Source organism: Tachysurus fulvidraco, chromosome 1 (genome assembly GCF_022655615.1).
Source record: "Tachysurus fulvidraco isolate hzauxx_2018 chromosome 1, HZAU_PFXX_2.0, whole genome shotgun sequence".
Classification (NCBI taxonomy): Eukaryota; Metazoa; Chordata; class Actinopteri; order Siluriformes; family Bagridae; genus Tachysurus; species Tachysurus fulvidraco.
In genome coordinates, this window is record NC_062518.1 from 45,375,241 (window position 1) to 45,391,622 (window position 16,382).

The 16,382-nt window shown below is 37.2% G+C and overlaps 1 protein-coding gene and 1 long non-coding RNA gene across 2 annotated transcripts; both read right to left on the reverse strand.

Moving 5' to 3' along the window:
- Positions 1-5,777: 5,777 nt before the first annotated feature.
- LOC113643302 (high affinity immunoglobulin epsilon receptor subunit alpha-like) lies at positions 5,778-9,263 on the reverse strand (the record flags this gene model as incomplete). Its single annotated transcript, XM_047800017.1, has 9 exons — positions 5,778-6,591; positions 7,090-7,145; positions 7,223-7,306; positions 7,523-7,597; positions 7,719-7,769; positions 7,878-7,967; positions 8,391-8,489; positions 8,583-8,831; positions 8,993-9,263. Coding segments are annotated over 9 exons (978 nt in total), but the record flags the coding sequence as incomplete, so codon positions are not given.
- A 1,797-nt stretch (positions 9,264-11,060) lies between these two features.
- On the reverse strand, positions 11,061-16,158 carry LOC125138537. Its single transcript, XR_007137744.1, has 3 exons — positions 15,701-16,158; positions 11,750-11,785; positions 11,061-11,159 (listed from the first exon to the last, which is right to left on the reverse strand). It is a non-coding gene; the product is annotated as an uncharacterized LOC125138537 (long non-coding RNA).
- Positions 16,159-16,382: the final 224 nt, after the last annotated feature.

The following is a 16,382-nucleotide window of genomic DNA, read 5'->3' on the forward strand; positions in this document are numbered from 1 at the left end:
TGGATTGATTCAACATTGAAAAATATGATGACGCAAAGAGATGAGGCTAAACAAGTGTCTGTGAAAACAAGATTATTAGAGGACAGATTAAAATATTGTAAATTAAGGAACCAAGTTACTAAAATGAATAAAAGGAAAAGGAAAGAGTATTACAAAAACAGAATTGACAGTGTTAAATATGATGGCAAAAAGCTTTGGCATATCTTAAATGGAATTATGGGTAGAAAAAGAAATGCATCCCCTTCTTTTGTAGAGTCTGATGGAGGTTTTATAACAGAATCTAAAGATATTGCAGACTATTTTAATAATTATTTTATAAATAAAGTTAGTAATTTAAGAAAAGGTTTTGGAACACAAGACTTTAATTACTGTAAACTGATCAAAAATGAAATCATGGCTAATAAAATGTATAACTTTAACTTTAATTGTGTGCAAACTGCAGAAGTGATGGCCCTGTTAAAGTCTCTTCCAACATATGGTAGTCCAGGCACAGACAACTTGGACAGCCTAGTATTGAATAAAACAGCAGAGTATATTACTGATCCATTGTGTCATATATTTAATCAGTGTATAGCGAGTAGGATTTATCCCACTCTGTGGAAGGTAGGGAAAATTATTCCATTGATAAAAGACAATCGACCAATGGGCAGAACTGTAGACCTATAAGTATTTTGCCTGCACTCAGTAAATATATGGAAATGATTATTCATACACAAATTAGTAATTATTTCCAGAAAAATAATTTGATGACTATGTTTCAGCATGCATATAGAAAGGCACATTCTACATGTAAAGCTCTCACACAGATGACCAATGGATGGCTTAGAAGTATGGATAATTCTGAAGTAGTTGGAGTGTCATGTTGGACTTTAGTGCTGCTTTTGATGTAATAGACCACAATATTTTAATTGAGAAATTGAAGAGCTATGGCTTCACTCCTTCTGCTGTTGCATTGATGAAAAGTTATCTTTCCCACAGAACTCAGCAGGTTTTTTATAATGGTTCTTTATCTAATTATAAAGCTTTAGCATGCGGTGTACCACAAGGAAGTTGTTTGGGTCCTCTTTTGTTTTCTGTTTTTATTAATGATATGCCTTTAACTGTTAAAAAAGTATCAATGACGATGTTTGCAGATGACTCAACTGTTTACTATGCTTCAGATTCATGTGATAAGTTTAATCATGTTCTTTCTAGAGAATTAGATTCGGTGTATGAGTGGGTTAGTGGAAACAAATTAGTATTAAATATATCCAAAACTAAAAGTATGATTATTGGATCAAAACATATAATGATGCTTGGATCGGAATTAAAGTTATGTATAGCCAGGCAAAGAATACAACAAGTAGAGAAGGCTAAACTGTTGGGTTTGGTTATTGATAGTAGTCTTTCTTGGACAGATCACATAAATACTATTGTTACTGTAACCGAATGGGACGCGGCATTGCAGTAACTAAAAAATGTTGTCATTATGTGAATCAGGACACTTTAAAAATAGTTACAGAGTCATTAATATTATGTCATTTGTCACACTGTACTGAGGTGTGGTCCTCAGCATCTAAAAAGGAGTTGACAAAAATACAAATTGTGCAAAATAAAGCAGCAAGACTTGTTCTGGGCTGCTCAATTAAAACAAGTAGAGATTAGATGTATCAGATGTATTAAACCAAAGAATAACAGTTACCTTAAGCACCATATTATATAATACATTGACAATGAAAATGCCTATTTCTCTGTTTAATCAGATAGTGTACTGTAATTCTGTGCACAATCATAACACCAGAAAGGCAAATAAAGGTCATAAAATGACTCCCCACTCAAAAACTAATTTTATGAAGAAAACTGTCCTGTATAGAGCTATTGTCATCTGGAATAACATTCCCATTGAAGTTTGTAAGCTTCGTAATAAGCTGTCATTTAAAAGTAGTCTACGGTGTTATGTGTTGATGTAGGTTTTTATATGTCTTGATTAATGTAATTATAAATCATATTGTATTTATGTCTAGTCCTGGTATGAATTAAAACCAGATTTTATGTATGTATGAGTATGCATATGTGTGTGTATATATATATATATATATATATATATATATATATATTATCAATTGTGATGATTGAAATGTTGTTATTGTTGTAATGTAATTTTTTTTTTTTTAGAGTGGACCCCAGGAAGACTAGCTGATAGCTGATTCTAACTTTCAGCCAATGGGATCCATATAAATAAACAAATAAACAAATAAACCTCATCATCATCTTCATCTACCATCCACATTTTACAGAGACTGCCCTTTTGACTGTCACTAAGAAACTACACACTGCTACATCACCTAAGTTGTCATCTCTCCTCTTCCTCAATCTTTTGACTGCATCAAATAATTTAAACTGAAATTCAGATTTCAGAATGTCTAGCAGACATATCATTGTGGATGTCAGCTAATCAGTTGAAGCTCAATCCATGCAAAATTGAACTCCTGGTCATCCCAGGTCATTCATCCCAAGGCCAGGATCTTGCAATATCCCTATACAATCTGATATCACCTTTGGTCATGACTCACAAGCTTGGGGTAAACATGGACAATCAACTGTCCTTTTCCTCACATGTTGCTTCTCTACAACATCAGAAGGTGTTGGCTATTTTTATTTACACATGCTGCTCAGGTGCTTGTTCAGTCAATGAATAATAAACTACCCCTAGATGTCTGAACAGCTGAGTCACTGTCTATTTTCAAATGATGGGTGAATAACTACCGCTTCCTGAAATACTTGAACTAGCACTTATTTACCCTGTTTGCTTCATGTGTATATTAAAAAACAGACGTTTAGGTTGATGGTATCCCAGTTCTGTAAACTAGTGCACCAGTGTTAATGCATTAATTGAGAGAGTCTTTAAAGCACTTTTGTATGTCGCTCTGGATAAGGGCATCTGCCAAATACTGTAAATGTAAATGAATGTAACTTCAATTTTACATTTCAATTTTTTCAATTTTCTTATACTGGCTAACTGTTAAGTTGTCACAACCGGGAGGAGGGAGACAGACCCATACGCAGGATAGCTTCAAATGAATAGGGTTTAATACAAAATACATATAACAGGAACACAGATGAAAACTAAACAAAACAAAGGACGATGAAATAAAGACGAACACTGTACATTCCAATGACGGTACAATGACACGGTTAAATACACCTTATGTACAGTAACCGGTGTTAAAAGAGATGTGTATTAATTTATTTATTTTTAATTCACGCAAAATCCTTGTTTTTGGTTGAGATCAATAATGATGTATTCGAAGAATAAAAGGGAAATGGGGAACAGTGAAGTTATTTTATTTCTTTAAGTTTTGTGGGCGTTTCGTCTGTGACGTCAGTGCTGCACGCTCTCGCTTCAGTCTGAACGAGACTGTATATATATATATAGTACAATAAAACGCTGTTTATTGTGTCAGAATATAATGTGAAAGTGTTTTACCTGCAGTGGAAGTTGTGTTTGTAACTGAGGGAATGCAGTGCCACGTTGTCCGTTAGCACGCCTGCACGTACACGCCTGCACGTACACGCCGCGTTTGGATTCCAATGTATGTTCGCAAAGCCATGAGCATTAACAGTAAAGCAACATCCGCCATTTCTTTATTTTCTTGGTGCATAACCTTGTGTTTGTTATATTTGTATGTAGATATAAAACTGTATCGCTTAAGATGTTGGTATAAATACTTAATGTATTTCATACTGTTAATGAGTATTTTGTTATTTCTGATACATACGTAATAAGTAATTGAGTTGACCGGCTACACAAACATTTAAAAATGGGAAAAAGGTGTGTAGATACGGGGAGTAGCAGACAAAGGCGGGTCGGGGCAGACACGGAACATACACAAACGCACATAGCCGAAAGTCCGGACTGAGTCCTGACAGTACCCCCCTCAAGGCACGGCTCCCGAGGCACCAATCCCATCTTAACGACAGTCCCGATGGGGGCAAGGCACATAGCGAGGTAGATGGTGAAGCGAGAAACACGGCAAGACAGGTTTGGGAGCAAGACACACGGCAAGGCAGCCAGAGCGGACCGAGCGACGTCCACAGCTGAGCTGAAGGGCCGAGCGATGTCCACAGCCATGCTGAAGGGCCGAGCGACATCCACAGCCAAGCTGATGGGCCGAGCACAACCCCCGACACACGTCTTGATGACCAGAGCAGTGGACTGGTGTCAGCAAATTATTTTCAGAAAGATATCTAGGCAAACACAATGTGCTTTTAGAAAATCTATAGTAAAGGACCCAGTGAGGCGAAAAGGGCAGCCTCCAGAACCAAGCTCTCTCTAGAGGCTGACAGATGGCCTCCAGCTCAAAGATCCCTCCAGAGGTTGACAGGGTGGCCTTTGGGTGGCCCAGCAGATGGTGCCATTTAGGACCCCAACTTTTGCTTTCCACTGCCCCTTTTCCACCGAGGCAGTTTGAGTGCTCTTTCGGAGCCAGAGCCTAATTTAGAACCAGTTCTTTCTGTTTTGACCGCCAAAGCACTGGCTCTGAACCAGGAAAAGTGGTTCTTAAGTAGCACCAAAAAGTTGCTGGTTTAGACTTAAGAACCGCTTGTGTCAGGGGCTGTGGGCAGGGCTGGGGGGCGGGGCTACTGTTCAGGCAATTGATAACATACCTTAAGTATACTAATGTTTAATACACTTTTACTTTACCGCAATATGATACATTATCAGCACACATGATAGTAGGTAGCTACATGCTAAGGCTAACGTTTTTCTGTGGTAATGATAAAATAACGTTATGTACTTTATCGATTACAACCTCGATTACAATGTATGTTCGCAAAGCCATGAGCATTAACAGTAAAGCAACATCTGCCATTGTTGTTGTGTTTGTGTTTGCCGCTGCTGCGCTAGTGTTGCTGGGACACGTGACACATATACAGTGATGTCACACTCAGCGCTCTGATGGCTCTCTAGCCGGTGGAAAGGCAAACCAGTTCTTAGAAGGTTTGCCAGTGGAACCAACTTTGAACCAGCACCAGAGCTAGCTCTGAACCAACACCCGGTTCTTTCCGGTGGAAAAGAGGCACAGATGAACATCATAAAAATGGTGTTCTTGTCTACGAGCACAAAACAATGATACAGTACAGAAACTATGCCACAGTCAACATGACAATCTGGTGGTGAAGGTAAGTAATCTCTGCTTGTGGACCAGGCCCTCCATGCCTCCCAGTGGCTGATGGCTGGAAAAGGGGAAAGCAAAAGTGATGCAAAGAAAGTGGAATCATGGCTAGATAGGGGGAGTCCATGATAGGATAGGGTAAACAAACGTCCAACAAACCAACAACAAACAAACCATTGTTTGCTCCTTGGATTACACTTGACTCCAGGAGACTAAATGGCATGTGTCTCAGCAACAGAGTTATTGAATCTCGAAATTCAGCTAGACTTTTCTCTTGGTTTCAAGTTAAAAGAAATGCAGCTTTTTGCAAAGTATTTTGTCGGTGACTCGTTTGTTTTCATCATCACACACTTGAGCAAGAACACTGTGCTTGTTTCTAATTACTGCTTGTTACTAGTAGACTTTGTGACTGATATTTGCATGACATTTTATTTAAGACATGAGTTCCCCACTGTTTTCATAGTCTGCATGTACATTCTCCACACTGCATGCAAAGCAGTAAAACTAATTACAAGCTAATTACTAACTATTGGTAAAACCTTGACCATCTAACAAAATTAATGTATGAGATAGTGCAGTTTTTTGCAAGGAGGTCTTTAAATAAGTAACATGGTAACAGGATTGAATGATTCAACTATTTTAATGAATAGATCTAAAAGTACATTATTGACATTACAAATTGCATTTGGCAAAGAAAGATTATGTAAAAAAAAAGTAATTTCCAAATAACTAATTAGAAATTAATTAATAACTACTTTATAATTAATGCATGAATGCATACTTATACATGATCTATATGCATGACCTTACAGTGCTAAAATACGTCAATAAGCATAGCTTTAATAATAAAATGATTTTGCAGTATAAAGTTATATATATATATAAGAATATTAAGAATTTTATTCCTATGTGCTATAAACAAACCAAGATATGAGCTTTAAGTTGCATAAGAATGACATTAGTCAATGTAGAAATAAATAGGCAATCAACTTAGTCTGAAGGTAATATGCTGTGACTTTCCTGGTGCTAAGGATAAGCTGATGCTTGCTTAAAGAAACAGTAGGACAGTGAAGAACAGACTGCACATATCCAGTCCAGAAGGCATTGACTAAAGCATTTTAAAACTCAGAGCTAAATCGGTAGCCCAAAAGAAATTTGTCTTCTGTTCTTCTACTATCGAATCTTTTATTTTGCCTAGCTCAGGTTTTGCATCTGGCCAAACACGTTTTCATGTGTACCATGATGGACTGCACTAAATAATGTAATAGATTGTTATTATTGTTAATAGACTGTTATTCTATGTACACAGTTAAATGCAGGTATGTGCTTACATATGTGGGAGGTGAAAGAAAGTGCTCATAAGCAAAAGAAAACAGAAGTAACAGAAATAACATGTCATATAACCACAGCTCCATCAGCTCCATACACCGACTCACTGCAGAGAGAGAAAGCGATCATATTAAAACAGATTAGGAAACCAGGATCAGGTGGGTAACATCAGATAATATCCCTCTGCCCAGCCCTTCACACTGAACCAGTCTCCCTTGCTCAATATTTATACTGGAATTAATGCTCAGACTCTCTTCTGACTAATAGGTGTTTCTCTAGCACCTGTAAGTTGTGACATGAAGCTTGCTTACAAACCGACATCACATTACTTCTGATCTTTCATTGAAAAGTGAAACGTGATCAAATGTGAACTTTACTTTTCAAACTCCTCCGAGTGAAACAATAGGAGAGCCATAATTTGATTTCACAGTATGATGTACGGCACTGTCTAACAGAAGAAGGAAAACATAAATGGAAAACTCTCTAGCTTGAATCCAGCTAACTAGAAAGTATGTTTTATAATACATGTATAATACATTAATTTACTACATGGTGTTTGATGACATCAGCTAGTTATTGAGCTTAAAATGCAAATTAGTCTTACCTTGTTGTTCAGCTTCACTGCTGAGTATAAAGTATCAGCATCCACACTGGCTTTTTCTAATTAGAGCAAAATATCTTGAATTAAATAAATAAAAAAAAAGAAATCTATTAAATTTTAATATGAATTTCTGTACCTTTTTCTTGCATAGACGACTTCTTTGGTTTTACTTCAAGTTGAGCATAAGTCACATCACTACCACTGAGCTCAATGTCAGGATCTACAGAAGCAGAGAACAAAGACATCACACTGATCAACAGCTTCCTAATACATTAGTCATTACAGCATCAGGTCACACCACAGTGATGTTGTCCATTATAGTATTATAGTAAGAGTACCATGAAATCGATCATCAGTATAATAAAGGACAAATGTTTTTGATACATTTTTGATAGCATTAAAAATACTCTATATAATACTGTTTAATCTAAAGTACCATTGTTCCTCTCAGCTTTCTTTTCCTTCATGACCTGCGCGTAAGTGGCTTCGTTGCTCTCAGCTGCAGCTTCACCTGAACACAGTGCAGTGTGTTAGTCTCTACAAGAAACTTCTGTACTTTAATGTATAGAGTTAATCTAGAGTTAAATCTCCTAATGCCAGAGGAAATCACACTTTATATGCAATAAAGCTACCTGTTCTTCTCATATCTGCCTGTTCCACAGTGTCATAATTATTATCACTTCCTACAGTAAACAGAATAAATATATACATAAAAAAATATTAAATTAAATTTTAAAATGATTTTTAAAAATCAAATGTGGAAATAAACAGTCATTGAGACAGTGTCTGACCAGCCTGAAGTGGTGTGTGTCCTGACTGAGAGTCTTCAGCTCCTGATCGGCTCTGATTCAGTTCTGAGGTCTGATTGGTTTTCTGCTTTTCTATAGAGAGAGACAGATTCTGTATCTGAACAGGGTGTGAATACTAATGGAAACTTTTTTTACACAGTACTGAGTACAGTATACAGCTCTGTAGGGTAACTACAAATAACTAAAGAGTGAAGATTAGTTACAAATATTAACTGTATATAATGATAACAATTTTGTTAGATATGGATTACTGTGATTGTTCTGGCAACTATTAATTATATATTGTGCAATCTTCATTTTATTCCATACAGTGTAATCAGGACTCAATCAGAATTAAATAAAACAAATTAATTTCAATGTTTCTAATATTCTAAGCAAGATTTAGAAAGTAAGTTAAATAGATATAAAAAAAACTATGTAAAAATCCACTTTTTATGAATTTTATATTTCCAAATAACTTAATATTTGCTTAAAAAGTTAAAGAATTTATCAGACCTCTCTTTATTTTGCAGAACCCCAGCAGTAAGATTAATAAAAGGATCAGAAATGTCAAACTCAGTATAGAAGCTAAGGTAGTACTAGCGGACCTAGAACCTATAACAGAGGAAAAGAAGAAAGCAGGATTTAGTGCTGTAAATATCAACTGTCATTAAGAGAAAATCAACTCAGAAGAAATTGATTTCTCACGTCTGACTGAGACCCAGCTTTTCGGTGACTCTCGTCTCTCTGGGTGTTCACAGTGGTAGAAACCTTCATCTGACTTTGAGACAGTTTGGATGATCATCTCTCCTGTAGTCTGGTTCTGGAGAACTGTTCCATTTTTATAGAAAACAGTTGTGAGGTTTGAGGCATTAGATGTACGATTTAAACAGCGTAGAGTCAGAGGATGTCCCTCAGTCACAGGTTGGACAGGACTCTCCAGGATCACATCACCATCTAGAAGAGAGAATTTACACCACTGTTTGATTTCACTGTAAAACCCAGTTAAGTGTCTCATTGAACAGTTTTTCTCCAGTTAGAATCTCAGCTTTCTAAATATTCTGTAATGAATCATTTCCTTTTTCCTTTAACATTAAACACACTACATGAAGACTCACCATGCACTGTGATGTTGACAGGATTACTGTTTTCACCAGATTCAGACTCACACCAGTAAACTCCAGTGTAGGATGTGGAGAAGAAGCTGATGTTACTTGTAGATCCTGTAACTGATCCCCAGTGTGAACAATCTGACTCATTCTTACTGCGTGTGTATCGTCTCACTGTCCATCCAGTAGACTTACTCTGGTCCTCACAGCTCAGTGAGAGAGAGTCATTAGTAAAGTGTTGAGTTCTGCTGGGATTGATGATCAGAGACACTGGAGGAGATTCACCTTAAACACAGATCATTATAATTATTGTTATATATTATTATGGTTGTGTTTTAGTGGCATAACTTGAACTCATTTACTCCTCATTTAATTACACAGTGCTATATGAATGAGAATAATCCTCTACCAGTGCTTAGGGTTATTCAGCTGTGTAAAACATTCGTCATTCAGGAGGCTGAATATAAAGATTTTTACTTCAAACATTAACACAGCTGTGATTCTCCATAATTAAGTCAGGACCACTTTGTAAATGAAGGTTAGTGAGCATACAGTTAGTGTTGGCGGGATGGTTCTGTTCTGGGAGAATTTTTCCCATACCCCTGTCCGTGCGCCTGCGCCGGAAATGCGCGAAGTGCGCATAGCTTGTTACAGGTTTATTTTTTATTTATTTTATTTTTTTATGATGCATAAATAAATGGGGGCGATACGTGAAGATTTTAATCGGCGCTGGCGACAGGTTCTGGCTGGAGGAGTCGGGGACAGAGGAGGGTGTTGGATCGCAGCAGCAGCGATGCATAGGAGCGGCTCGAAGGCGAGGATTTAAAGGAGGGGAAATTACGGAAGTCGTGCCAGATTGGTGCGCCTCGTGGACAGCTGATTAGGAGCTGATGCAGCTTATTACGTGGCCTGCCTGAACTACCGCGATGCTTGATTTAAATTAATTGATGACATTTTTATATTTAATTTATGAAACTATATTTTAGTTAATTTAGTTATTCAGCTGTGTAAAACATTCCTCAATCAGAAGGCTAAATATATATATTTTTTTACATCAAACATTGATTATATTCAACATTCCAATAGACCATTGTTGTGTTTTCCTCACCAGTGATCCATACTGGATTTTTAGGGCTGTGGTTTGTGTTAAAGGGTCGTTCCCCTGTCTCTCCTCTACACCTATAAACTCCTGTGTGTTTAAGAGCAGCAGGACTGAGAGTGTAGGAACCACCAGATCCTCTGCTGCTGTCTGAGAGGAGCACTGGATTAGTCTTTATACAGCCAGGACTGGATCTACTGAGATTAACTCTGTACCAGCTGAATGTCCAGTCTGTAGGGGAGTTTGTAACTTTACAGCTTAGAGTTACTGAGTCTCCTTCAGTCAGCCAGCTGTGTGGAGATACACTCAGTTCTGGCCGTGGTCTCTCTGTTACACAGGAAATTCACAATTATTCTTATACATTTAAGTCATAAATACACAACAATCTCTCTATGTATAATAGATCATGTAAGGGGTGAGGAATAGTAAATTAAAATAACATTTATAAAGATACAATCATGTAATAAAGTAAATACCTATATAAGTCTAATTGTACTGTGTAATTAGAGGAGGCATTAGGAATGAGTTCATTCTTCTTGTCATCATCAGCTGGGGTTTTATTTATTTTGAATCTCTCCCTCATAAACACACAGTTAATTTCATGATTTGGTTTACAATAACATACAGAAAGTTTTATTAAATTATCATCTAATGAGATACATAATAGCAGGGGCAAGACACGATGAGATTTACTGCTTTAATGTTAGCTGTGTACTATTAATCACTGCCTCACTATAATTATACTGCATGTGTAAAACTATCCAGATGTTGTTGCCACAGACTCACCTGATACATTCAGTGTAACTGCATCACTCATCTCTGAGCTCTGAGAGTCTCCAATATGTCCTTTGCAGGTGTAGTTACCACTGTCCTTAACAGACTTGATACTGATCTCCTGCTGTGTGCTGTTTTTATACTGTCCGTCTTTCCCTCCTTCAGTTTGTAGACTGGAATTATTCTTAAACCAGATGTATGTCCACTTAATGTCTCCTCCCTCTATGTTACATCTGAGAGTGATATTCTCGCCAGTGTACACATGTTTTTCAGGCTTTATGGACAACACAGCTTTAGGTTGCCCTATAAAATAAATATGGTGTTAATAAACACACATAAAGAACTTTCTTGGTGCCATCATGTAGACTACAGAAGGTGGCAGAGCTTTCTGACCCACAGTTATGGAACAGTCTTCCAATTATTGTTGAGTCTCAGATCTGAACAGTCGATAAATAAGTTTGATATAGATTCAACTTCAAACCTTTAATGATACTTAAGACCCATTTTAACACATGTAACACTATTTGATTCAGTACTATGAAGTTATAGAAGAGTAATAATTTACAGTCAAACTATCCATTGTCACTCAGATGAGGATGTGTTCCCTAAAAGTCTGGTTTCTCTCAGCATCAGCCACACAATGTGTGAGAATACACAGAGAGTTCAAAGAAAAACTAACTGTTATACTGTAAGAGAAAAGACTAAATATAACTGAGATGAAGTGAATTCTGTTCTTCATACATGTAAAATTGCTTTTTTTAATGAAACTAAACTTTGTATGTCAATGTACAAACACTCCGTTCTCAGTTCTAATTCAAATCAGAAATGCACACATAAATAAATTAATTTAAATCATTTAAAATAAGGCAATATATAATATATATACTGTATACCTTCAGCATGTGTTTCTGGAATGAGTGAAATCAGCACTGAAACAAACAGAAACACACAACATGATGTAAACATAGAAAAGATACGGTGTATGACTGAAAGCAGAACAGCTTTGACAAACTAAACTCATGTACAGTAATAAAGGAATACGATATACTAATTTGCATAATTTATAAGTTAAGTGGAAAAGACTAAAGTAAATATCATGTTCTGCAAAGCGATTGAAAAATATTGATCAAGAGATGGGTATAAAAGTATTTCCAAAACAGTACATGTACCAGGTAACACTTTGAATATCATCATTCAGATGTGGAGAAAAACCTGACATCACCAATGTGGCCTTTGTGACCGAGAGTAACTGCACAAATCCACGAAACCTTTTTATTAAACATGTGGGGACGCTTTATTATTATTCTTATATTCTATAACAATAACAACTTACTGGTGTGGGTAGACTACCACAATCGCTCAAGATAATGATTACCGATCTCCTTCAATAAACTTGTTATAAAACCTTAATGACTTGAATATGTGCTCGGCCTCCGCTCACATCGAATAAATTAGGGCATTTACCTGTACAACTTTATTTTCCTCCATAAGCAACAAAGCAACTCGATACCTCTGTTTCCAGTCCGTTCATGCATCGGCTTCGAAAAGTTTAACTACTCAGGAGAGGTAAACTTTGCCATGGCGATGTACAATTCAGTCCTCGTAACAACTTGCAACCCAAAATACAGACTACTACTTAGTATTTGCTTCAAACACCACGTGGCGTTTGTTGCTTAGATTAACGACACAAATCACCGGCACTTAGTTGAATAATGCGTAACCTTTTTATTAAACATGTGCGGGATTAAAAAAAAAAGATGTTGTAGAGTGACCAACATTAACATTAAAGAAGTTGCAGGATTATCTGGCATGAACTGGTTTCCTCCAGCATGTGACAAAATACACAGATTACAGATTGAGCTTTTGTGTTATTTACTGATTATCATTGATCTTTGCTTATTCTTTTGGATTTATCTCTTATGCCTCACCGCAATTGTCCTTGGACTGCTTTGACATCGAAGTAAATAACTTTTTGGAGCTATTTCTGTTTGTCTTTTGTTCTGTTGTTGTTGTTGTATATTTTGCTTCACTATTTGATTTGCTGCTTTCTTTGTTCCCCACTCACTCCTTTCCTAGTGTGTCCTTAAACTCTCCCTACATCTGCATTTAACCTCTCAGAGTCTCTTTCGTGACTAATGCTCTCACACATCATTTAAACACCTCCTTCTGCTGAACACGATTAGCTGATTTAACAAAAAAGAAGCAAAACCACAACTGACAGCTTGTCTCTGCTTTCAGGCCTCTGTAACTTCCCTGTGTGTGCAAGGCTAATGAGATGTGTTTGTTTCTGCAAAAATTTTGCCTTTCATTGTGGAAGAGAGCATGCTGCATGTTCTGCATGATGCAATATTATTTCTTCAGGAAGCCCAAGTGTAGCTCTCAGTTAAAAATAAATATTGCACTCATAAAGACTGGGCAAGAACATAATAAATATATACTTCTTGTCTTTCCGAACACACTCTATTACCCAGGAGTCTCTTCTGCACAGACCTGGCTTTAATCTTTCTTTTTTTCCTCATATGGTTAATTTTTTTGATGAACTTTGTGTACAATACTTATTAGTGGAATTATGTTTCTCCACCATACTTAGGGTCATTTTTTAAAAGTCAATTATCTCCCTCACACATCATTTTCACACCTCCTTCTGCTGAAAAATTTGCTGAACCACAATTGGCAACTTGTCTCTGCTCACAGGCCTTTAACATCGTCACTGCCCTCTGTGTATCAAAGGCAATTGATGTGTGTATTTAACTGCAAAGTTGTTTTTAACACTAATAAGTAAATTATATAACCATAACAGTAAAAAACATGAAAATGTAGGTTGTAAGGCATTTTCTCAGTATGACTAGTTAATGCTAACATGTTTTTTTAAAAACATCTCTGTGTACCGGAAACAGCAGAAGCTCAACACAGCAGCTAAAGACATTTCAGTCACAACAATATTAATTATTATAAATTACATATGAAAGTACAAATGCAACTATTTTTTTTAGCAGATCAAATGATCATGAGAATTTGTCACATAGCAGCAGATGAAAGCAGGACAAAGAAGATAAGGTAAAGATTCCAACATTACTGAGTCATTTACACTCGTTAAATGACTTAAACCTTGTGTTTTATGCTTTCCCTACTTGTACTCTTACCTGTTGAACTATCATAGTTACTGAGAGTATTTTTACATCAAAATCACTAAACCCTTCTCATAACAGATATGGAGACACTGATCTACCTGAACAGTCATGATGAAGTACACACAATGTCCTAATCACACAATAAGATCATCACTCAGGACATTCAGACTGCAGATGAACAACTTTATACCCCACCACTCACTCTAATGAAGACACAAAGAGAACATTTACTCACAGAGCATCACAGGCAGTGAACTGAGCTCCATCCTGTCCCTCTAATGACTGACTGACTGACAGAGCAGTGGTGTGTGTTAAAGTTTTACCACTTCCTGTGTTCTGTTGTACTACTTGTATTTTAGTGGACACAGATACACACTCGGCAGTTTTTTTCATGTAACACATTAAAACTGATCTGTTAAGACTAATACTTTGCACAACATATGCCCCAATAATTGATCTGACTAGCAATGAATAAATATTTTGTTAAGCTAATATGCTAGCACATCAGCAGTCTTCTTTGCACATACATGTCTTCTTTGTTTAAATTCTGTCTATAAAATCCTGATGTTATACATGAGGAGGGCCCTTCCTCTCTCATGTTACATGTGGAGTGTTGGGTCTTGCTGCGCAACTAAACACAATAAATATGTGAAACCTTTTTTACTCTTGCCTGTGCCTACCAGTGTGATATTTTATGCTTAAATTCTCTCAAACCTCAAAACTTCCACTACAGGCCGGCGTTGTCGGCAGGATTCCGTGCTTGAGGATCGGCTATGGGAACTCCTGAGCACGCGAACTGCAGGCGACATGGAGGCTGTTAACTTTACCTCAAACTGCAAAATTGGCCATGAGCATGAGAGGACTCAGGAGTTCACCGTGAGCCGCCTCAACGCTGGAATCAAAAGTAATTGGACACGTGGAAGGTGAGAGAATTTTTTTTATTTGAATTGTAAAGTTGTAAGTGTTTTTCCAGAGAACCCTAGTTAAATTTATTACTGTTGAATAGTAAATCTATATTGTTGGTTGTCTCTGTGTGAAAAGGGCTGTAAAGACAGGATTTAGATCTGGATCTGTCGATAAGTCAGGTACCTGGATTGGCACCTAGTGCATGGCCTAGAAATAAAAAGTAAAGCACGGCACTAATCTGGGATTAGGTGCTAAAGGTGTCTTGTTTGCGAGGTTTTCAGAAAACTCGCCGCTAAGAGCTGACGAGCTCGGCGTAGACTCTCCGGAGAGCAAGGCAGGTTAGGGGAAAATAGAAAAGGCCAAAACAAAAGATAAAGTACACACACACACACATCACAGAGTACAGGCACAGAGACTGTCAACATTAAACTAAGATGGGCAACAGTAAGCAAGCTCAGTAAAAACACAGTGTGTGTCAAATGACCTAATATGAATTATATGAGAACTAATTATGGTCCTGATTCTGTATCACAAATAATGTGATGAGTGACGGAGTGTGTCTTCGCTGATGGAAGCAGTGTTAGCCTGAAACACTCACAGAAATATTATCTACTCCAAATTGAAAAAGATAAGAAGACGAAGAGGGTAAATGTAAAGGACATCTTTTCACATGTGAGGAGAAAGTTTTAAGAAAAGCACAATCTAATCCAAAGAGATTATTTACACAATATTTACAGAATACACAGAGTACAATGAGAAGCTCACAAAGTCTCCAGTTTCTTAAGTCTTTTTTCAGATGATTCTGACCTGGATGGACCGCCTCCTCGACCACGTCTGGGAGCGGCTACGTCATGTCAACAGGTGTGCACTTCAGAGAGGAAAACAGAAGGAGAATGCTGATCCTGAGCCAGTTGAAGAAAAGGCTTCGACTTTGGACGTTAAACAGCAACTTCAGAGTGTGATTAAAATGCCCATGGTGGAAGTAGTGGGGAAGGATGGAGACCCCATGCTAGTACACCGTCCCTGGGCACTAAAGGACATTGAGCATGCTCATGCTCAAGAAAACAGAGTTATACAAAACAATCCAACGCCCAAAATAACGAAACTAATGTCATTTTTAGACATGTGTTCTTATTGCAGAACCTTTATACATAATTATGCAATCCTCGAGGCTCCCTTGAGTGCAATGGCTCATGGGAAGGGTCTACAGGTCCACAGTGCACTTAGTAGGACATCTGAAAAAGAAAAGGCCTTTGTAAGAGTTGAAACTAAACTTACAATCCACACCCAGATTAGATATACCAGGTCCAAACTAAATTATTCATGCAGATAGTAGATCTATATGTGTGAATAAAAAAGTGGAAGTATGAGATCAGTATTATGGCAAAATCATGAAGGAAAAATTAAGGCCAGTAGACATTTTTTAAACTAAACTGGATCCAGTGGCAGTGGGACTGCCTTAGTATTTAGGGTCTGTAGGAACAGCTAA